The sequence below is a fragment of the Lasioglossum baleicum genome, chromosome 15, assembly GCF_051020765.1.
Source record: "Lasioglossum baleicum chromosome 15, iyLasBale1, whole genome shotgun sequence".
Lineage (NCBI taxonomy): Eukaryota > Metazoa > Arthropoda > Insecta > Hymenoptera > Halictidae > Lasioglossum > Lasioglossum baleicum.
In genome coordinates, this window is record NC_134943.1 from 12,260,632 (window position 1) to 12,286,185 (window position 25,554).

Below are 25,554 nucleotides of genomic sequence, written 5' to 3' on the forward strand. Positions count from 1 at the left end.
TATACTTCCTGTCACTCTGTGAAAGTAAGATATTCGTTGGATTAATATTCTGTCGGCGATGGTCCTGGTTACATGTGTTGTACGCTGATGGAGGAAACTTATATCGGAAAAAGTTTCTCGAGGTAAGGCGTCAGTATTCATTTTCCTTTGATTATCGTGGACCTAATAAGTAGACTGCGGATCTTTATGCATTTATGAAGAAATTGGTTGGGTGGAATATAAAACAGTAAAGGATTTAAAAAACTCAAGATGTTGTAATGTTGCTTTTAATGTAACAAAGGCGTTAACGGATGAAATCAGTTTTTATGTTATTCCTGCTTCCCACAATGAATGCGGAACATTTTTATTTCGCATAAAGATCCGCAGTCTACTAATAAGTCAGTTCTAATAGCAAGCTAAGAATCTTTGCAGCTGTTTCGACTGTTTTGCAGATGTATCTTCGATATTATTATAACTAGCCAGCGGATTTTAAGTATTTATATATGACAAAAATGAGAAAAGTTTAACTCTAAAGAAAAATTAAATTTTGTATTAAAAACCAGATACATATTAAATTGTTTATCAACACTGATTGAATCTATGATATTTAAATAAAATTCGTTGTTTAGTTGAGTTTTCATATGTCTAGTAACTGATAATGTGAAAAGAAAACCGAGCTGTAACTGCAGAATGATTTACCATTCGTATCGTGTATTTGCTATCCGAGATATGCTTCAACCTCTGAAGAACACAGATCGCGGTAACTGCGCTCTATGGTATGCTAAGTTCGATTATATCCGTCTAACGTCGAATTCCACGAATTAACTGTGTTCGGGTTAACTCACGCGCGAAAACGTTCAGGCTAGATCAAAGACTCCCGAGGAATGCTGTTACGTCTATACTTAGGACCGTTCGTTATGTGTAATTACCGATTTCATTGAACCGAGTCAATGGAACCGGGTTCGTTCCTTTGACAAGACACGTATATACATTAGGTGTTTGATTGTTCCGTGTACACATAATCCCAAATGTTACGTAACGTTCAGCTCAAACCGCGCTCTAATGCTTTCTCTGGAAATATGTCACATTTAAACGTTCATATTGATTTCGATATGAGATAAGTCTCGGAAGTAATATCATGAAAAATGAATTGAACCTGAATCAGAGTTGGGCATTAATCGATTAAAATTTTAATCATGATTGATTCATTAATGTATACGATTAAAAAAAGAAACCGTCGAAAAATCGGCGATTGATTCAATCGATTGATTTAATTGCCAATCGTTGATTAAAAAAAGGAATCATCGAAAAATCGGATGATTTAATCAATTGTTGAAATTAATCCTCTGACGGTTTATTCATGCACTTCCATTCATTAGTATGAACAATACAAACTCATTACCAGAGAGAGAGAGATAGAGAGAGAGAGAGAGAGAAATTACTATTTTAATATTTTTTCAATGATCGTGTTTTCGAATCTGAAAGCGTTGGTTTCTTACCGTGTATGATACTGCAGGAGGAATTACATACCACTTTCGATAAATTAATCACCGATTACTTCGTTCAATTTTCAATCACACATACACGTAACATTAATAGCGTTTCACGTTCATTTCCGGCTGCATTTGTTATTGCGAGACAGGTAGGACAGCTTATTTTTTTCCATTAGAGAATGTCACTATAAATTTAATCCATTAATTGCTAAATATCGCAGTTTTCACTTTGTGTTCTTCAAATAGATTGCATCGAACTGAAACTAATAGAATTAAATGGCTAGAAAAGATCAAACTATAAAGTCTATCGCTCCGCTAAAATTACAATGAATAGCTTTTGTGCGTGTTCATACACGTGTAATTATTACACATCTCTTTTACACAAAACGAAAGTACTTTGCAGTATGAAACTTTCTAGCCTCTTAAAAGGAAATTTCTTCTGTGTGGCCACACAGATAATTTGTAAGTTTGATTGCCTTTGTGGTTCATTATATTATAATTTCAAAACTATTTTAAATTAAAAGAACATATGGCCAATGAGAAATTGTCGATGTCTGCGATATTACACATACAATTAGGAACGAAACAGAATGCAAATTAAATATATAAAAGTTTGATTGCCTATAGTTTAGTTCATTATTATGATCATTATATTCAAGTGCTGCTCGTTATGGGAAGGAAAATATTGGTTGAACGGAAGCCGTACATATCCCCACGTATTCGGCTGCTCGCTCATGCAGGTGGCGTAGTTGAAATCACCGAGAGTACGCTCTGGCAAAGCGTAGTATAAGAGTGCACGCAGCATATGCGTGTACATAATATATGCGTGAGCCAGTGTAAATTTTCTCCGCTTTTCCCCGCAGCCTCCTGTTCTTTTAATCGTTTCCTATCAATTCTAGAAGTAGCAAGGGCAAAAATGGAAAGCGTGCGGCCTCAGTTTGTTAGATTGTTCCTCTTAAAGGAGCATCTTTAAGACCAGGGGTGCTAAACGAAGATAAAATCTCAAGCTCTCGCATCCTCGCGGGGCAGTATCTTCGCGCTTTGAGTTACTCCGCAGAAAACGTTCTGCTTCTCCGTGTAAAGACGAAACGAAGCGAAACGTGCGTAATTACGGAACGACCGCGAACGCAATTTCGTGCTGGAATTTCAGTAGAAAGTATGAAAGTTTATAACCCTTGACACAGAGACAGCGCTTGAGGTCGCTGTTTTTTTTGGCATTTTGATATCTAATTGAACATTGTTTTTACTCGACTTATTACCAGACTGCGGATCTTCATGCAAAATAAAAAATTTCTGCATCAATTTGCAAAAAACAGAGGCCACCTAGAACATCTTTTCTTCTTCTAATTATCTTATGCAGTTGAAACTAATACACTGATGTCCTTAAATCTTTTAAATATGTTCACTGCTTTAAATTGTACGTATCCATTTTTACGTAACGCTTCATGCCAGATCGAAATAGGAATCAGTATGTTTAAATATTTTTATCAGTTTGTAGATTAAGAAACATATTATGTAGATAAATATGTATAACTTGATATATTGAAATCATACACGTGAAAAGAACTGTTTAATACCCCTAATTTATTTTAACGTTAACATATCATGAAGCCAATTGTGCGTGACCTTCTCGTGAAATGCTTTTATATTTTTTCGTTTTCCCCTCTTATTGTTAGTTTAGACACTCTAATAATTCATAATTAACTTTTAAGCAGAATACAATTATTCTATTTATGTAATTTTTGAGATATTATAAAATTTATGATACAAACAAATTTCAGATAATTATGGAGGTGAAGTAAAATTTTCTTGAATAACGATTATACTATATTATGATTTTCATGCTTGCACAACATCGAAATGAGAAACTATGTAGCACAAAGAAAGATTCGCGTGGTGTATGAATTTGGCGGCAGCCTGATTGCTGATTCGGAATCGTGATTTACTGAGTGGTTTTACATAGAAACGAGTTAAACTCTGTGTCACCGAAGCGAGTCTCCGAACTTTTGTTTGTACGTATTTCCTGTATACAGGGTGTACACTGTACACGTCTCCACTAGCTAGTCAGTAGTAGGGATTGCAATACCGGACTAAAAATACAATACCGGTATTCGGGATTTTTTTAAACGTTGTACCGGTATGCCGGTATTAATATCGGTATTAGGAATTTTCATGAAGGTACAAAAACACAGTTGTTTAATAGAAAAAACATTAACTAATTTATTGACTTCATACTTTTGAAATGTGATGTAAATGTGTCAGAAAATTTCCGATACCATTACTCACACAGGGTTATCAAGATAACGTTAATCCAGGCAGGTGAACGCGCACTTCCTATATTACAAAGCAATTTCCTCGCATATCAGAACAAGATTATTCATCTTTTACCGATCGGATATTTAATTTTTTCTAGTGAAAATGATTTCCGCCCACAGTCGTAATACGATCTGATACGGTTGAACGGTATTATTGTTACATTGGTAACGGTAGATCGTTAAAAATGTCTGGCGGTAAATGATATTAATGATGCGGGATGCACGTGATAATTTCTTGTTGTATAATTGGCACCTAATTCTATGTTGTACGTGGAAACGGAAACTGCTCGACTTGCAACAAGTGTGTGTAAAGTCACGCATAATAACGTATACAAGGCGACGAAGGCGTATGAATTATGCACCGGCAGCCTCAATTTTAATATTTCATCAATTTAGGCCTAACGACTTTATTACCTTCGTCGAACGTGCAGACAATAGGCGAATGCTGAGGCATGTTAGGATCGTCTTACAGATTGTCATGTAGATCAGTATAATGTCAGTCACCTGATTCCCAATACTACACTTAATAGTTCCAGTAAAAAAATATCTAGGATTCATCATGTAAATTCTGTTGAATTAGTGAAAATCGACATTGTTATTGAGGATACTGACTGTGTCGGAGACACTGTCTTGTGTGATTGAGGATACAGACTATCTTGGAGACACTGTCTTGTTCTTGAGAATACAGACTGTCTTGGAGACACTGTCTTGAAGACACTGTCTTGGAGACACTGTCTTGTGTTATTGAGAATACAGACTGTCTTGAAAAGGGATCCTGCTATTGGAGCAAGAACCGAGCTTTTAGCCTTCAGTCTTTCTGAACGAGCACAGGAAGTGACATTTGACACTCGAAATGGCAAATCTAAGTGCTCGTTATTTTTCTACAAGGAGTCGATACAATATACACAGCCAGGTGAATGAAATTTGCTAACTTTTGAGCGGTAACACTATCCGCACACCCGAGTCTACGTTGTTGGCCGCAGCAAATTGCGTCGCTTGCATTTTCCGGGTAAAAAAAGGATCTCCTTAGACGCTGGTACGTGTAGAGCCAAGCACGTAATCGGCGGTCACCTGACAAGCCGATCGTGAAAGGTGCTATGTACGCGCGACGTTAATTGCCGACGGTGTGTATTTCCGAGTTTTAATAAACTGGCCGTCATTAAGATCGCACGGCCAGTTAACTTCTTGCCCTCGTCAACCGGTCGCGGTGCTTCGTAAATTCTGAAATACCTACGGCGGAAACGAGATCAGCAAATCCACTTGGCAAACCAACATCGTGCAGCTACCTACTTTTTCTCAGCTCGCATTGGAATCTCCGCGATCGAGTACGCTCTACGAGAAATGTGCCAGTGGTGTTTAATTTAACGTGAGTTCGATTTTATCATTCATCGTGAAAAATTGTATGTACACTCGAAAAATTTTCCGAACTTTCTCATAAGGTACATTGGAATTTATTGCACGCGATACTTTTTTTAAAAAAGTTCTCATATTATAAGTTCCAATGAGAGCATAAAAGAATTCTTGAAATTAAAAATTTTGCTTTGAATAGAATTAACAAAAGTGAAAAATGAAAGTTTCTCTAGAAACAGGAACAGATATTTTCTAAATAAATATGGAGAATGTTCTCAGATATTGTAACAAGTGCCAAATATTATTTAAGGAATTACTCTGATTAAATTCTAAATTGTTATTCGAGATATAAAAACTATTTTAAAAAAGTTCTGATATTATAATATTAAATATAATATTAGACAACAAAATTTAAAACATGTAATTTGTTAAAAATGATGGTAATATTTATAATACTTTGCTTCAACGTTTATTTACTTGAGTCGCTACTTCTTCTCATATCAATATTCAATCCTAACATCTTTAAATATTAAAAATATCAATAGAGATTCAATTGATTCCGGCATTTTCGGCGAAACTCGGCACAATGATTTAAGCATCTTATTAGTTCCTTCGCCGTATAATGGCACGGAACGAGGAATAATCTTCGTTTATGGTTCCCAGCGGAACGTATTTTTATATGTTTATATTTCACGTCCTCGGCTCGGGTTCTCTTATAACGTTTAACGTCACTCTTCTCGGTCCTGACTGTGCATTTCGAACGTTTCTTAGTGTGCTTAAAACCGTTTGAAACTTCACCTTGATTTTAATTGCGTCAAATAAATTACCGACACTTTACGATGAGCTTTAAAGTTACAGTTAATTTTGAGATAGTTCCGGAAGCCGGAGTCGAACGATCATGCGCGGCCAACGTGTTATGTCTTCTTCGTGTATTTTTTCCATGTACTCGGCTACAGTAATACACGTGTAACAGAATCTGCTGTTAAATAATGAAATACACACTATAGACACCTATAGGACCTATACAATAGAGTATTATCTGTATGAACATTTTTGTCAGAAGCTAAATTCTGTAATCAACTTGTTTATTTTTATAAGCGAAAAAATATTACTGTTATCGTGATTTCATTATTCAAAATATGAGCACTAACTTACTTTTGTTATCCACTGTAACTGCTTTCTTAGAACGGAAAAGTGAAAAAGTAACTGTTACATCAGAACTAATCGAAAATTTTAACAGTTTCCTCCAAGCCCTGATCTCGACAAAGCGAGCGTAACATAGAAGCTGCTTAACCCTCTCACCTGTTCACGGTCAAATGCCTTCGACACTTATTTCCACTTGCCTCCAGCGCAGCGGTCGCGCGAATGGTATGCCTGCCTTTCTCTGCCCTTTACCGAAGGAATTTTACTTTCGTTCGGAACAATATTGTATTTTTTAACCTGCTAAATTTCAAGCGTATTAATCTAATACTGCAATATTAGCATAGGATATATTGGCTTGGCAAGAAAGTAATTTCGATATTTTAAGGTGAAATAAATATGCCAATTTTTCTATTCAGGCAATGAACTTTAACCAGTAAAATATTTTCCATCTTGTTCGATGATCTTTTGCCATCTTCCTGGTAGTTTCATCATTCCGTGCTAATAAAACTTCTGGTCCTTATCGGCAAGAAACTAATTCAAGTGCGATTTCAGGTTATTATCATTAGCGAATATTTTACCATTCAAAGAGTTTTGTAAACTTCGGAATAAATGGTAATCTGATGGTGCAATGTCCGGGCTATATGCCAACCAAGTTCCAATATAATTTTTCACGTGTTATCAAAGATGTGAGTGGCAAAACACAATGGTAAAACATTCACTGACGATGATGATGACCTGAAATCGCACTTGGATCAGTTTTTTGCCGATAAGGACCAGAAGTTTTATGAGCGCGGAATTCTGAAGCTACCAGAAAGATGGCAAAAGATCATCGAGCACAATGGAAAATATTTTATGAAAAATGTCGGTTTTATTTCACCTTAAAACACCGAAATTACTTTCTTGCCAACCCAATAGAATAGCGATCCTGATCTTCTAGTATTCTAGTAGCAAGCATACTGTACATACATACTGTGTGGGTGTAAATACTCCGTGGTAGAAGTGGTACACAAGAAGTTCCTTGGAACGTTCCTTCCGCGCCAGCTTTGTACACGAGTTGGGATTCAAGAATCCTTCGGTAAAGTAACAATACCTAGGAAGTGGAGCGGGTTACGATGCGGTAGCCATAACGTAGAGAATGCTTTACGAGCACTCGAAGAATGTCATGCATACGAGTCACGTTTAATCTTACATTTCGGATATTTCGGATATTTCGTTCATCGACATTTAACATTTATCCGCATCATGGATCTCACTCAAACGAATCTTCCGAATGCAAAAACATTGAATATGAGAAACATAGTGTTAAAATTTTTAGACTGAAACGAGATAGGGGACAGCGGAGCTAAAAGTTCCGATTTTGAAGAAACATACAAATGTATACAGGTTTCGCACTCCAAATTCACCCTCTTGCAAATCAATATTTCAACCTTATACAGATAATGTGCATCTTGCCCACGTATAACCACATGTAGCTACAAATAGCTTGCGGCACCGTGTAATGTAACCTCATGGAAAACTAAACGCCTACGACTCAATGCATGAGTAATGAGAGACAGAAATAATAGCCAGTAGAATACCATATTTTACCGTCTTGCTGCTTCCAGTAATATCATACGGTCGCAATGTACAAATTAATGGATGTAATTCGTAGTTATTGTTATCTATTATAACGGCTCGAGGAATGTTCGCGTTTAATCGCTCTCCACGCGTCGCACGGTGCTCGGGACAATGCTGAAAGTCCAATTTTTCAAGTATGGAATCGGAAAAAAATTATTCTGGTAAAACATTGGTGATATAATGTAGTTTGCAATACTAGTTTTCAGGTATAAATAGGTTAGGCATAACTCGAGAAATATCCTTATGTGGAAGAGTGTCACAAATGTAATTCGCAAGTCAAAGCTCTTTAGCAAAAATTGAATGGTGGACTATGTCCTGCAGAGGGTCGCAAACCTCCGAGACCAGACAGCATTCAGACGTCTTGTTACCTCGACCCGCCCCCGTGGACTCGTAAATAGCTCATAGCCTGGAGCGAATCGTAATTTCCGCGGGCAGCCAGAACCGGCGATATTAAAGCGAAGAAATGTCCAAGATAACGGAGCCACCCCGCTGAACGTGAATACCGAATGCATCACGCGGAGTTATTTGTAACGACGCGTGGATAAACCTACTTCAGCGAGTTGCACTTTACTCGTTCGTTCGTTCGTTCGTTTATTCGTTGCAACCTCGAGGATCGGTGCAACGTGTCGAGCCAGGGCGATCTACGCTCGGCGTTCTCCTTAAATGTGTATTTCGTATGCCGCGTGTTGCATGGGCCACGGCAACGACTAATGACAAATCGCTACAACCAACTGGCTGGAACAAGCTTTAATCGTCCGTATCGCATACCGAAGCCAGCGTGATGTTTGCCTCGCGTTACAGAATTGCTACTCGCCTATTTGCATCAGTCTGGCGCACGGTGCGCCGGAAACCTCCAACTTCGCTAGTGGTGGTACAGTATTATCTCCGTAACTGTCGCGTCGCGTCGGGTCTGCAAATGACCTCAGGAACCATCCCTTTTGACGGGTTATTTTACAAACGTGCACAGTTACAGGAAAGTAGACACTACATTTTTAACGTGTTTTTGTTTTGTTCTCGTAGAATTACTGCTGTTCAGCTTGTTCGCCGTTTACACAACACTCTGTATATTGACTGTACGGTGACATAATTCAATTAGGTAATAAAGCCTGTTACGGATTTTCTATAACGCTGAGCGGATAATATTGTTTCGTCAAAGCGAGTAAATTGTATAACATGCAACACGGAACGTACTAACTCCTCGTTATGTTGGCAATAAATCAACGGTAGTTCAACAGTCCCCGTTCCGTGCCCAATTATTCTGGAGGTTCTTTCACCTATTTGCAGTATCTGTTGAATAAGTAATTACGACCTCGTTGCTACCTTACACATTAATTCATCGTCACACCCAGGATCAATTAACCGTGCGGCGTGCTTCGTTAAATTATGCGACTCCCGCCGACTGCTCCACAGACGATATGATCTTCCACGTAATTAGATCCGCGGAGACTTGAAAAAATTTCTTAAGCTTGGCAAATCGTCTGATTTCAAGAAATGTCGTTACCATGTTGGGCTAACGATCTCGCGCGACAGGTCAATCACGTCACTGCTCTTTGCAAGAGTTACGAAACGTGATATCTTATTTAAATCCTTTGCACTCCGAATTATTTTTCAATTTTATTGCCAACTCTCCACTGTTTCAAGTGTTTAACTTGAAATTTACTTCAAAGGACAGTTCCTTGGCTGCTACTTATTTTAAACAATTTTGTCTACTAATTGTATTAAAATTATTATTATAATTACTATAATGATTTTGAAGTTTCCCTAATAAAGGAAGATATTTTCATATTATCTCAGAAGTTGCAAAATAACCTTGAGAAAATGTGTGAAAAGTATACTTAATCATTTTTATGTAATTACGATACCAATTATGGTATTAACCGCAAGCTAGGAACTATGACGGTCTTCGAATGTTGCCGGTACTTTATTATCGTTAGCGATTCAGACATTATGAATAATTACTTCTGTCGGCGACCATAAAATCATGAACTTGTATACTGGTGAATAGTCCGGTATTATTTGACCCACTTTCCCATGCTACGCGTATGACTAATCGCTTAATCCTGCTGTTTCAAACCCGCGGATTTGCTAAAAGTCTACTGTCAACAAATGATCAATTTTCGACAGACTAATTAACTTGTATTAGATTAAGATTCTGATGACATTTGTACATAGTTTTACTATTATTGTTTTCTGATACGCTCCCATAAAAAGAAAGTTTCCAATAATTAGAATATTATTCGTGTATGCAAAAATAATACATTTGTCGATTAAACTATTACGACAAAAATGAGTAGATCAACATTAAAATTGTGAAAATATTCTAGGAACTACGGATCTTTATGCATTTATATGTAGAAAAATTGAGTAGATGAAATTCAAAATTGTTGAAAAATTTTAAAAAATAAAGATGTCAATATATGATATCAACTCTATTAAAATCATTGAGGGAAGAAAAACATTCAAATTGCTTCGTAAAATTGTTCTTCAAAGGGTTAACATGAAAATTGGAGAAGAGTTTATTTTTAACCGTTTTCAATTTATTCTCGCGAAGAAATTCAGTGCATCGTTTAAAGAAAAAACGAATAACCGCTTCGGAACGCGAAGAACTATAAATTGTGTAGGTACGTTTCTGTGTTTAAAAAAAGAAGAATACTCGGATCATATATCCGAGTCTTTTCTTTGATCCCCGGATGCTGCGGCACGAAACCACCAGGCTCGCCGTAATAAATTTATGGGTCACGGTCGAATGAAAGAGAAGTACGAGTCATATTTCGCGTCGTCCTCGTAATTTCCGCGATTCGTGCACCCGCGAACTTGGCCGACACGTATAATTCTAGCCTGGGGTTTGTCCTGTGATCCTTTCAAGCGATCCACGCGCAATCGCAATAAGATAGGCTCTCTACGAGCGGCCCTCTTAATACAGTATCCGCCGGACCCGGAAAAATCTCGCGCAATTTAAACGAAGAGCAATAATTTTGCACCTCGTGCCAACCTTAAGGTGAACCTGAGGTCTATAACCACGGCAACACCATGGAAACGCACTTACGTTGCTGCGATGATGCACATACGGGACACGACTCGACGCGACGACGCACAGTGCGGACAAATGGCCTAATATTCGGCACTTCTCTAAATTTGGTTATTAATGTATATATAGGTAATTTTTTTACAGAAAATGATATTTACCAATATAATTAATAAATTTATTAAGAAATTAACAATTTTTATTTAAACAAAAATATGTTTTTAAAAACTAACAAATTTAAAACGAAATTAATAATAAATGAACCATATTTAATATTAATAATAATAAACTTAGACAAATTATAATAGTATAAACAAAATTAACAAACTTAACAAAACGCTATTCGCTATCCGAGTCATCCTCGGTACTTTGAATGTGATCCAAAACGAATCATTCAATCCCGTGATCTTGCACATTTCTGATTAAATATTGATCAATTTCAGTAAAATCGCAAGATTTGCTTTGTGTTGTCGTTTCTCGCGATATTTCAATCTCTTCAGATAAATCGTCCACCCTGTATAATTATTGCAAAATTGTATTGTGCATAAAAATGATTATTATATGATTATTAATAACAATTTCCATCCTAATACGCATTTTTGCAAAAGAAATGTATTTCATATCGTGATATACACGAATATTGAATTTTTCTGTGGCGGACAAATGGCAAAATTTTGTACAAACATCCAAATTTGTTTACGAATGTATATGTATTGGTAATTATTCGCAGAAAATGAAATTTAACGATATAACTAATAAATTTATAAAGAAATTAACGAATTTTCCACAATACAACATAAAGGCAAGGTACGGGCACTTATTAAAACGTTTATAAAATTAAGAGTAGCAGTTAGTTGCAGGCTAAACTATGAAATTCTTAAACTACAACAAGTAATATATCCGAATATATGAATAATTAAATGTAAAAAGAATGCATATACCTTGGTGAGCATTTTCCATTATACAGAATTATTATTGCAACACTGAGTTACAATTAATGTAATATTATTTGATTTTTGGGACTCTGGAGAGTGCGACACATGGTAAAATTTTTTATAAAAATCTAAATTTGGTTACTAATGTAAATGCAATAGTAATTATTCACAAAAAAAATGTAACAATAAAATTAATAAATTAAAAAAAAAAATTAACAATATTTATGCATAAAAATTATTGTTATATGATTAATAATATCAATTACCACCTAATAAAACGTTTTGCCAAAGGAATTTATCGTACATCGTGATATACACGTGTAGTGAGATATGCCCCGTTTGTCCGCACTGTGCGACGCCACATACATATGTACGCAAGTATGTATGTATGATACATATACAATATATGTATATGCAAGCGTACGCGATTTCCGTGAATGGAAAATGCGATAAGACACGTATCCTCGTTGGAAATACAGCTTTCCTCTCGAGGCCGCCTTCATTTCACGTTCTCCTCCTCTTTTTCAGAGACGAAAATCTCCGATCATTCCCCTCCGGTATGCAAAAGGTCATTTTTAACGTTGATCCGTCGGCCATCCTTACGGAAGTATCGTTTGACGCGATGTTAGCAGACATTTTTCCATGGAAATGTAAACGAACGAGATTGCTGCTCGAAGGAAGCACTCGCGGAATCCAGGAAACGATTGGATTCTAATGAACGCAGAGAAAGTTCTGCAGTTCGGCGAGGATCGATACGTTCGAACGTGTTTACAGTTACATCGTTAATATCGGCGTATCATATGCGAGTTCCTGCCAGGGCTTGAAACGGTCCCGGAAATAACTGTTTGGAACTGTTTCATTTCGGGCTTGATTGAAACTGTTATGAAGGACCGATATTCTGAATAACTGTTATGAAAGATCGAAATTTTGGTTGATATCGGTTTCGATTACAGTCCTTCGTACACGGATAACGTTCTGGGACCGTTATTTTTCGGTCCTATTAAAGAAAAAGAGAAGTTTAATTAAAATATGACTATATTATAAAGGGAAATAAATGTTTAAAAATAAAAAATTTATTTTGGAATATGAAGTGTATTTTAATTATTTCCCCCCGGGTCTCGATCATCTATCGGGCCTTAATTTATCCGGGCTGTTTGTTCCCCGATCAAACAGGTGAATCGAGGCCTTATACTGTAACTCCTTACACTAAACCTACCATCACCGGTAAAAATGACGGTCCCAGATTTTTTATTTTACGATTATTCATATAATAATAATAATTTCATAAGAAATCATCGTATAGATATCTTTAGTGGAGCACTTATCACAATAGAAACTGCACAAAGTCTAAATAAAATCAATCTTGTCATTTTTATTAGGGAATATGTACGTAAGTCTGAAGGTTTAACTGTGCACAATGACACAAAATAAACTACCTTTCTTCATGAGAAAATAAAATTAGTCAAACAATGCGTTCGCCAACTGAATTCTTAGTCTAGCGAAATCATGAAGTTGTGTATTTACTATGTTTGTCTTCTAAAAACTGTGTTGCACAATTCCGGTTGAATTCAACATTCAGCAACGTTTAGTATCGACTGTGCAAGCGTGCATTTTTCTGCTGGTACTTCGAACGTGTCCAACATTCCTGACACATTCTCTTTCCAATTGCAATCGGGCCTAACTACACGGAACCGCCATGCCAGTCGCGCGCGACTATTTCGAAAGAACGATAAAAACGAGAGCTCAACCATAGTTGAAAATCGGCGCGTGTATGCAATTACGTTCAGTCAGGCTATTTACGCGCAGCTATTTTCAGGCATTGTCAGGTAAATCTTCGACAAATTACCGGAATTATCCTGTACTGGCTGGCCTGTGGGCCTTCTCGAAAAATCACCACTCGACGCGTCTATTTGACAGATCCGCGGACGTATATCATCCTTTTCTTCCCCCGACCGTTAAATTGATGTCCACCGTTTTATTAGCTTCGCGGAGAAAACTTTACGGCAAAAATACACATGTATACGGCAACAAGAAAAATCATGGGCATCGTTCGAAGCAATATGGATTCACTCGGTTTGCCGATTCGTGTCAATCGTGCTTCCCGATAGCTCTGTAAGAGCAGATTTCAGGTTTAATTGAAATTTATGAATCTTAATGTCGTGTTACGCAATGGAAAGTTTCTATGTACATCACGGTATCGATTGCATTTATAACCCGAGGCAAGAGATTACGAAAATCAAATATTTACTATACGGTTGGCAATAAATGTATTTGTACGTTTGCAATGATGAAAATTCTGTGGGAAGGTTACTTATTTTAGTAAGTTAAATAAGTTCGGTTATACTCGGTATCTTTTTTTATTCAAAAGTGGTTTTTTTATGCGAAAAACTGCGAAAGCTACTTAAAGGTAAAACATGTTTATAATCGAACTTATCGATCGAACTTATTTATGTTGCAACCAAATATACTACATGGTTGAAATAGTTTTTGACATTGTGCAGTATATTCAGGCTATACGGAGAAGAACTGAGTGATTTAATATGGAATATCAAGTCGAAGGGCTTAGGAGGATTAGTCCAAGGGCATTTTCGACTATCTTATCTAGCTATACACATTTATATACATTTTATATAATGCTATATACATTTTTCGGTCGATACTAAAAGGTTTAAGGTTTAGGTTCGGATCTTTATGCAATTATGGCTCTCGAAAATGTTCAAGCAATGCTACAGCCCTCGACAAAATAATAAGACACCTAGCATATTTTTAAATTTCTTATATTTAAAGGTAGAAAATGTACACTCCGTTGTGTATCCGGTATATTACATACTATTTCCAAAGTAAACATGTAAAATCTTAGGATTGTATCGCGCATGAAATATGACAGAATTTAGAACGATTTAAACAAATTCAGTTCTAAAACGTCTACTACCATGGAAAACAAGATTTTATTTGATTCGAGTTTCTTAAAATTCGTCTACAGATTTTCCCCTCGATTCGAGTTAATTCCTCTGATCTGGCGACACTGGATGTTGTTAAGGATGATGTTAAGATCAAAGAGTAGTTTATTAAATGAGATATCAAAGTATCTATTTAAAGAAATATTTTTTAATCTTTCACAAAATACGAATTCTTTTTCAGAGAGAGACATGTGTGTATTACTAAATACGTAAAAGGATATCTAATATAATGGTATACAGTATACTTTATAGAAATACTATAAAGGTCCGTCTAAAGGATTGTCCATTTAAATAATCTTGTTGAAAAATGTTAGTTGAAAGGCGAGTACGCAGCCACCAGTCAAATAAATCACTTCTAGATAGAATTTAGTATATAAATTTACTGTTAATGCATTGCTAGAATTTAAATTGCATCGAAATGCGGGCACCGTTTCACCGTTGCGTCGCGTCGCTTGTATTTGTGTTCGTGTACACGTACAAGGTGTTCAGGTTAAGTGTCCTAAAAATGATGGAAAATTCGATAAAATATTCCCCCGAAAGTAATAAGTAGATAGCGGATTTTATGCATGTATACGAAAAATAATTAAGTAATTTGAAACAGTAAAAATATTAAAAGAATTGAAAAAATCCTGTTATACTATGTTCAACCTATTAAACATATTAACAAAGAAAATAAGTTTCTATTTCGCTTCAGTTTGTTGCAATTCAAGTAGAAAATTTTTATTTTCAGATGAAGGCGAATTTATTTTTTATGTATGTTTATATTAATGCTTTCGTAGGAGAGCTTTAGGATTTCTAAAGACTATTTATGTGTATCTTTTGCTGTATGTATGTGTATTGTTGTATCGAAAGTTTATATCTTAGATTGAAACGTTTCGAAAGCACGATAGTCAATTACAATACGATCATATTTACAATATGATCTGTAAAACGGTGATGGAACTATCAACATAAAAATGTCAACTTTCTCCAGATTTTTCAAGGTCCTCGCAAGAAGCGAATAAATTGCATCGAAACTCGTCTCATTTCATACCTTATAATTTATAACTTTCATTTGAAAGATTTTTTCATTATAGCACATATATTTCCGATGATTAATAGTTCTGATTTACGCTACACACCCTGTATAGATGCACATATTCAAACTCCCATAAATTACCTGATAAATCGATTAGTTCCTTTGCTCTGAATCTACTCGTTGAACTACATAGATAATAAGGTTGGGTGTAATGTTTTATCGAGAACCGTTAACAGCGATAAATTCTATGTACCTTGCGATAGGGAGAGTTTTTAACTATTATTTAGTATGATACGCCGTTACGCTTATATTCTGTTTGTCGTCTACCATAAAATCGTTTTAATTTACTTCTTCTATGTACGGACACAGTCAGTCCCATAAGTATTCGTACGCTTTTAAAACAGAATAAATTTTTTACAATTGCACCAAACGGCTTGATTTTCCATAATCAATTAGGAGCTTGTAAGATTTAATTTTACAATGAAGAAATTCCAGGCGAGTTTTACATCTCGATAAAAAAATAAAATAGAAAAGACTAATTATTACATTGTATACTACTCGTGAACACTATCAATCTAATTAATTAAATCTAATACATTATATAGAATTATTATATGTATAATATATTATATAACAAATATGGGTATTAGAGAGGTATTTAAATTTTACCAAAACCTGATCAGCTCAGAAATACTTGTTCCTGACTTAAATTACGTAACGCATGCAAAACGACAATAATCTAGAAACAAACTAATTACTATTATATTATTAGTTATACAACTAAACACTTTTTTCTTGCTAATAAAGATTAACGTAAATTTAAGTTGAATATATTATTTACCAATTTTTATTCAAACTATTGTATATTGCCTGACAAACTTCGTACAGACTATAAGTTCTTTAAACAGTTACTTAAAAGTATTTGCTTTTAATATAATAAAAAATTTCTTTGCTATTTTTAATGTAATTAAATAATCAAATATATACTGTACATAGGTACTCTATTCAATAATATGTATTACGCTTGAACCATCACGATATTGGTTACTCGTAATAAATAAACTTAATTGAGAATCATTTTATGTTTTATTTTACTGAAAAACAGACAACTGCCTATGGAATTTCAGTTTTACATTTAAATATCGTTACAACGAGCAAAGACTTTAGAAAATAACGATGTAAACTCAAAGCGAGCAATATTCCCGCTACGCGCTACTTAATGTTAAAATTACATCTTATTTCCTTCCAATGGAGTTCTCACATTTATTCTCCTGATACGCTCCCAGAAAAAGAAAGTTTCTAGTAGTCTTGTGATGAAATAATAGAAATGAACAAATTTTCTATCATTAGGAGTCACTCACTTATTGAATTAGAACAGAGAAAATGTTAATTGCTTTTATCTTTCCCCAATTCAGAAAAAATTGGATAATAACTAAATCTATTCTGCAAAGAAAATGAAAATCCAAATTTTAATGTTAGGAATTTACTGGTTCGAAAGTTACGCGTATTTACATTTACGGTTCAGCGATTTTCAAAATTTGTAACCAAGTGAACGAGATAAATTCATATTTAGCTCCTGTTCCTTACAATTGACGCAGAAACGTTTTTATTTGGCATAAACATCCGGAGTCTAATAATAATGTGTAATGTAAAAGTTGATAGTTCGTCGATCTATGGTTACTCCAGTTTAACGGGAATTTCCGGCTGTAATCATCACGGATAAATGGTTCTCGCCGTGAAAGTAGTTTACGATCGGCATTCCCGAGGCGATTGTCCCAAAAGAATCAGGCAGTACGCAACTTGTATGACGTACGACGCACGACGCACATATGTATGTGTACTTACGTTGCATGTGTACTCGTACGGACACGTTACCTCGTGCCACGGTTGTCTGTCCGTGTTCGTGCAATGCATTCGGGCCCGTTGTCGTTAAAGTGGGTCAGTTTGTGGTATCAACCTGGAGGGAATTATGGATACCTGCGTTAGACATCGCCGTCGGTGATGTTGACGAAATCGCACCCGCTCGCGCTCGGAACAGGTAAGAATGCACCGAACGATCATCGATCGCCCGTGTCGCTCAGAACCGGCGCGGCACCCAGCTGTAAAAGAACCATCAAATACAGTATAGCAAATCATTTTTGTAACGGCGACTAGAGGCATTACTCAGTAAAGTTGGGCAAAATTTTTATTTCAATAAAATTGTTGCCCAACTGTGTTACTCAGCTGATTTTGAGCTAATGTTATCGGATTAAATGAAACGAAAAATGACTTTCATTATGTAGATCAGAAAGTTTCATGATTATGAAAAATTAAGAGCATTATAAAATTAAGAGCAGCGAAGTTTTCACTATTTCACAATGTATTTCGAATGTAAACTCCATTGTCTTTCTCACAATTCTTCTTTCTTTTTGTTTCTTATTTTTGTGTTTCTCAAGTTTTCAGTTCCATAAGTAGATCTTTTCGCGCATTTCACTTTACTTCGTTTTCTATTTCTGTTACGGTTTTTTTTTTCATTACCGCAGTAACAGGTACATTCATCCTAGCTGCTCGTTTTAACCGCTGAAAATTCTTCGAAAAGGGAAATAATGCATTAACAGGAAACAGCAAACGAGACTGCATTCGCCTAACAATTATGATTATTCATGTCGCGTAAAATCGATAGATCGAGGTTAACTACCCGGTAGCGCGATTCGCTTTGTCAGAGGAAAGTCTTGGAAACGATACTTGGCACTACGTAGGTACCTACCACGGCCCGATCCTTTTAGATACTTTCTACTTTCATTGACCACGTTACCGATGACTCACGGCACGTATTCGATTTCAGTCTTGTCGCAGCGCTCGAATTGATCCAGATGACAGGCCGATTAACTAACCGCTTTTCACTCGTGAATAAATCTATTTGTCAACGGGGAAGTTTTTGCTCGATTTTCCTTTCTACGACAGCGGTCTCCGGCGAATAAAGGATGCGAGAGAGAATTTACGTAATTGATATAATTAGCTCGCAATTAGAGCCAGGCTGTACCTCGAACGACGGTTTAATGTCTCCGGGAACGGCGAGTCAAAGCTGTGGGAAAGTGGTTCGATTTTTGTGTAATCACTCGTCATTACGTTTTACCTCCGGTTTCTTCCGTCGACGTTGTAACGTTTTAATTGGCTCCAAGATCAGCGAAAGTGGCGCGACGGGAAAATTACCTCGCCGATCTTTGCGCGACTAGTACATTGTCGTAGAAATATAGTTCAATATGTCTTCGATTACGTCAGAAAACGTATGCAGTCGATCCAAAAAGTATTTCAAAATACTACTGATACAAATTTCAAACCATGATGTCGGGACATCTGTGCCCAAGTGCTTCTGGTATTGCCGATACGCGATAACATTCGTGATGGTGCACCAAAGATTTACAATCCGCAACGTCGAAAAGTCTTTTAGCCTGAGCAGTTTGCCGGAGGCTGGAACGGATCTGCGGCCACGAAAGTGGAACGATAAATCTACGAACGGATAACTGGACGCTTAGCTTCCAGATTCTTCAAACCTCTAACGACTTGGTCAGCGCGTGATATTTATTGGAGGACGAATGACCCGTATACGCGTAAATGTAGCTGTCTACAGGGTGTCGCAAAAATGTTGTATTCCCTTGAAAAGGGTGATTCCTAAATTCATTTGATATAACTTTTTACTTTACGAAAATGTTCTCTCTCAATGGTTTGTCAATATTGAGACATGATAGACATTTAACAAGTGTACGAAATTACATCTCTCCATCTACCTCCAGTGCCGAGTTATAAGCCTCTAAAAAACGGCCAAGTTGTTTCGTGTAGAAGGAGGTAGTGCGAGGATCTTGGCTGGTGCACCACCGTGCACCTAGATACGATCTAATGTGAGTTGCAAGTTTTTGTTTCTCGGAAAATATACAAAACAGTTATACTTCATGACCGGCTTGATAAGACTACCAAAGATCGTCATTAGAGTTTCCGGCGTCGCATTAGTAGTGGTTCACACCGATATACCCAAGCCGAGATATCAGATTATTACAGTGGAGGGGATATTTTTTTTGCGTTTATCGTGTACGGCCTTTTTGCGACTATAGAGGATTTGCTGTAATATGATCAGTTCCGCCGACAGATTGTCAAGAGTTCACGGCCGGCCTAGAACTTTGAAATTCGCGGCTATCCTTCTGATCGCAGTCGCAGACCCATCGTAGGTGTACTTTGATGTCTGCCGGTTATCTGAATGAAAAGTGAAAAGCGACCGTCGTGGGAGCCCGGTCGTCGGAAAGGTGCCGCTGGCACACATATTTGCATCAGAGAAAGTCACCGGCCCCTTCTCTCTCGACTGGGATGCACTTGTACCTGCGTGTACATAATCGATGCATTAACACCTTGCATAACTCAGCCGCGGTATTAATCATTCCATTATGCGACTGTGTTGTGGAAACGGGATTCTCCGCGTCACAGTCGACGCTTTCCACGCTAGCTCCACGCAACACGGGATGAGTAGTGACGAAAATCTACCAGTGAGAAATTGAAATCCCAGCTGGAGATCATTTGTTCTCCCGTACCGGAGTACACAGCAGCGGAGCCTTTGTTATTCGAAAATTGTACTTTAAAGTTCTGCTATTCGGATAAGACGATAGTCTTGTCAATTTTATAGATACTAATTCAGAATTCCCTTTTCAGTGTAATCCAGTTTATCGTAACAAAAACCTTAATCTAGATTTTTTCATCTGTTTCATTAAGATTTATGAATGATTCAACTACAATTTTTACGACACATGAATCTATTTTATTCACATTATTCACGAACACACGAAATTGATTTATTTATGTGCCCTATGTTTTTATAAATAAGAGATGTTCTTTACCGAAGACCTACCATTTATTTTGACGGCTCACATATATTTCGAAATATTTTATGCTTTGAAAAATGACGCGAATTCTCTCAGAAAATGGAGATAAATTTATTCAAGTGACGCAAGCAAATACTTATCATTTTCGTCGCGAATCGTCAAACAGTCGAATCTTACTTGTTACGGAGCAAAGATCGTTTTGCGTGAAAGAAATGGAGAAGTTTTTGGGAGCACGACTCGATGAATAGGAAATGAAGTTGTTACCATTTACCGTACAGTTGTGCTGAAAATTCGCTGTTCCATTGGACGCAAACTATGACGCGGAAAAAGTATGATTCGCGATGGAGGACGGCAGCACGAACCGTTAAAGCAGAAGCTATTATATTCTCGGGGTTTGTTGCTAGAGGCAGGCACTAGGTTGCTAAATTACGGTTTCTACGCGAAGCAGATGAACGGTAACGCCTCCGTGAGGATTCCGTCAGGCGGAATCGCGAAAGACCAACCGCGAAGGATTCGTTGCGGGAAGAGGACAGGTTTATTGCTTACAGTTGCCCGCAACGGTACCTACACAGCCGACAGAAATTTTCTTCGACATAACTCGAAGGTTTTTTCCCCTCCTAGCGATTGTGCATTAGGTTCGTAACGTACCTTGGGTGCCACAATTTTTTCATGGAAAGTCCTCGTGTGCGTGGCTCGCCTCCCGACACGATTCGTTGGTCAAATCTGCGGTCAGATGGAAATTATGACGCGTGTGTTCGATTTCTGTCAACATTAAAATACGTGCTTTTTAATGCGTGTCCAGATGGAAAGAAGCCGATACACTATACATTGCGTGTGATAAAACAACACCTGATCAAACATCACGCGAGAACTGAACAAATTTTAAATCTGCTGTTCTCGAAAATTTCGAAAACCAAACCTCTATCGTGCTATACGATTCAACCATAAAAATGTTTGTTCCATTGACAGCGGATCTTTACGCAAAATAAAAATTTTTTACCTGAACAACTTAATACAACTTAATACATACAGTAATACATCATAGAATCTATTACGTTTAAGTGCTTGATGACGGTTCGTTCATACATTTTTGTAATAGATATTTTACAGTGGTATGTATAATCTATATTATGTATTTAATCAATTCTGCAACATTGTATGTTAATGAAACACAAAAACAATGATGCACTGCCGGTGGATTATGAATCTAATTAATTGAAGAAACTCCCTGTGTCCCACTTTGCACAGTTTTTATGTACACATTTAACATACTTTTCCATACCATACTGTCATTAGTTTGAATATTTAGAATAAACCTACGACCGAGGATAATTTATACATTTACGGTCTTAGCTTTTCTGGAATGCACATGTCATTAACTGTACCGGCATTCTAGTTTACCAAATAACAAAAGAATTAAGAGCAAATCAACGAAGATTATGAATGAATCATTTGAAAAGGTAGTTGGAGAGTAAATGCTCAGAGTTAATGCGATAGATTATATTGAAATGTAGATATAAATGTGCGTGTGGATACAATAATATTTATAACTAGACCATCTAAATGTGTAAAAAGAATTTATATCTTCATTAATTGTAATCGCTTAATATTTACACATAATTTGTTTAACCAATTGTCAGAAACTTCGTCAAACTGATATTTGCCGAAAAACCTATCTTTTGATTGTACCTATCTATGTTTAAATACGTTATAGATTCAATTGTTATCATTAGACTAGTTACAATAGATAAATTTTAAAGAATACAGGTTTATTAATCAATTATACTGTGACCATTCTTTTCTAATTGTAGAAAAGAACAATTCTATAATTAGAAAAGAATGGTGAGTATACAGGGTGAGTCCGAAGAAACAGAACACCTAAATATCTCCGTTACTTTTCGTTGTACAAAAAAACTGCATTTAATAAGTAGACTGCGGATCTTTCTGCGAAATAAAAAATGTTTGCAGTAATTTCAAGATACTGAAGGCGAATAAAAAAATTCTTGCAGTAATTATCTTATTAAACTGCAACTAATACACTGATGTCGTTAAACTTTTCTAATATGACCACTGCTTTGAATTGTGCGTGCCCATTTTCATCATAAATTAGTTCTATTGTACTTTATGTATCGAAAACGGCAGGAAACGAAGTTCCATCAGGTTTTCAATTCTCATTGACTAAAATCAATGAATTGCAAGATCTGATATTAATTGCCTGCAGGCTGAGCCAACGAAGCGTTCACTTCTTTCGCAAACTCATTGGCCTTCTCACGCGTAACGAAAGCAATTTTGCGATCACTATTCGACAATCGAGCGTGACAAGGAACACACTAAACGACAAGTTTGTAATTTATAACATCCTCCCCTTGTGGTTCTTCAAGGCCATTGATCATTAAATTATCAGTTTTTTTTAAATCTTCACGCTGTTTGGTATCAGGAACAAGAACAACGCGCAGGCAAAAAAAATGGCCTCGGTTCAGCGATCACAGCGGAAACTGTCGCCGTTCACGCGAAATCCATTCACTGCAAGTGTAACCGTTTCACTTTTATAGATATTATTATTGCGTTCGATCGAGAATTGCACGCTACTTGTTGCTGCTGCGAAATCTGCCAGCATTCTAGTAACTTCTTATTGTTACTCGTCCAAACGTTTTTGTGTTCGACAAATATTGCAGGAAAACAGCACATTTTTCACGATGCTCAAACGAAAGAATGAAGAATTTTCTGCAATTCTCTTTCTTTAGCCCTCCGATAACGGAGCCTGGGTGTATTTTGAGCCAGGGTATTAAAAGTGTCATTAGGTTACTTAGTTTCTGGCGAATTAATTAAATGTACAGGGTGAGGCACCTAAAACTTACACCGAAAATATCTCCGTTGTTTTTAGCAATACAAAAAAATGTTTCAAGAAGAAAACGTTTGGTTCAGTGTGGCAATTATTGTGACGGAGAAGTTTTTTTTCTCTTGGCCACATTTTCCGATATTTCAAGGTCTTTTTTTACCTTACTCATTAAATTGATCGCTAAAATTACATTAGTGCATTTATTAATGCACAGAACTATTTAAATAATTTTTCGATTGAATTAACGTTTATATAGTCACGCACAACGAAAGCATCAGGGGCACGATCATTTCCTAATATCAATCTGTTAAAAACAATGAAAGTAATACAATGAAGGTTTTTTGTCTGCGTTTCAGAAATGCGTTGGTTTCGCGGCCATGCCGAGGCGCCAAGACTTTTAAGCCTCAGTCCTCTTCAAGCCGATGAAGACCTTGACGGAGCATCTTACCACTTTCATGCCACGTCTCAATACAGAGGTAATAATTATAAGCCAACGTCAATAGAATTACTGCAATGCTAAATGCAGGATGCGACGTTAACTTTCATAATTCAAGTTGCGATCGTTCCGGCGTTAATTAGTCGCATATGCACAGTGGCGCCCCAAAAGGGGGCCCTGAACAGAAACCAAGATCCAAGATCCAAATTCTACGTTTTTCTCATAAAGTTATTTAGTTGGGGTTAGGAGCTCCGAAATTCTACTTTGCCCAAGGCCCCAACTAGTTATAACGCGCTACTGGCGCATGCATCACTAAAAACCGAATGTAGAGGAAAGTGTACAAATATGGAATAATGTACTTAGCATGGAATAATGCTATTTTAAAGAATTACGGAAACGAATATTTGTCAATCGACCATAGACTATCTCGCTCACTCTTTTTGATAAGCATATACAGGGTGAGTCCGAAGAGAAACAGAACCCTTAAATATCTCCGTTACTTTTCGTTGTACAAAAAAACTTCTTAGGTCTTCTTAGGTAAAATTTCAAAGTCATCGATATTTTTTGTATGTTTAAATCGATTTAATGTTTTTAACGTTTTAAATTACACCCTCTCATTTTTGTCATAAATGCATAAAATCCGCCCGTCTATATATAAATAAATAAAATAATGTAAAGCCGATGCTAGTTGCAGCTGTACATGTATGCACCTAGTCTAAATAATAATTTCTAAAATAAAAATGTTCATGTTGCAAAAATGGGATAAATCGTGTCGCAATGACATACATAGTAATTTCATTAGAAAATGAATCACTCTTTCGACATCTCCTCTAATTCTCTGTTACTGTTAAGTGTTATAAAATCTTTGACAGCGAATTATTAGCGCGCAGCACCTGAGCAACGAGATTTCATCTCGAACACGAGTTCGCAGCTCAAGGTCGCTCGGCTCCCAGACTCACGTGACGCAGTGAACAGTCAGATTGTTCGGAACGTCTTATTTGCACACTACATATTTGGTGATTAGAAACATACCGCGATTGTTCCGTGGCTCCGCCGTTTTTGCACGTAGCAACAGGCTCGTTCCAGTCTTTGCGAATCGCAAGAATTTCACCGTCAGCCGTTTTCCGTTTGCCGTTTCATTAAAGTTACTTTCGAAAGCGAAGAAGCTTTGCATAGCCTCGTTTGTTGCGTGAGAGCCTCTTTTTACAGGAACCTTTTTCAGCACTGCATAGTCTTTAATTTTCACGGATTCTGTATCTCTACCGCTAAGAGAAAAAAATCATCTGGATCAAGATACATTTCACGATCTTTAATTGCTAGATTGCGGATTTACATTTGCAACAATGATGAATAGGTATAATTTAAAACGGTGAACAGATTCGAAAAATCAGACTATCTTAATTCTGCATAAAAATCCGCAGCCTAATAATAAGTAAAAGAAACACACTTTCCTGTAGAATTATTATGATAACGTTACGAAATGACACAAGTACTTTTAGCCTTGCAGCACCGCACCGGAGTCACGAATCTTAGTGTGTATTTACATTGTCGGTGAATGAACACCCTCACCGGAAAACCGCGGCGTGGCGTTAGTAAC

At 36.6% G+C, this 25,554-nt stretch overlaps 1 protein-coding gene across 2 annotated transcripts in view; it reads left to right on the plus strand.

Annotated features, from left to right (window-relative positions):
* Positions 1–25,554, plus strand: part of LOC143216503 (uncharacterized) — a 55,992-nt gene that overhangs the window by 20,389 nt on the left and 10,049 nt on the right. For both annotated transcript variants that reach the window (XM_076439618.1, XM_076439617.1), the window contains exon 2: positions 23,878–23,997. In XM_076439618.1, coding sequence (XP_076295733.1) covers positions 23,880–23,997 — 118 coding nt within the window. In that variant the 5' untranslated portion in view covers positions 23,878–23,879. The remainder of the gene's footprint in view (positions 1–23,877; positions 23,998–25,554) is intronic.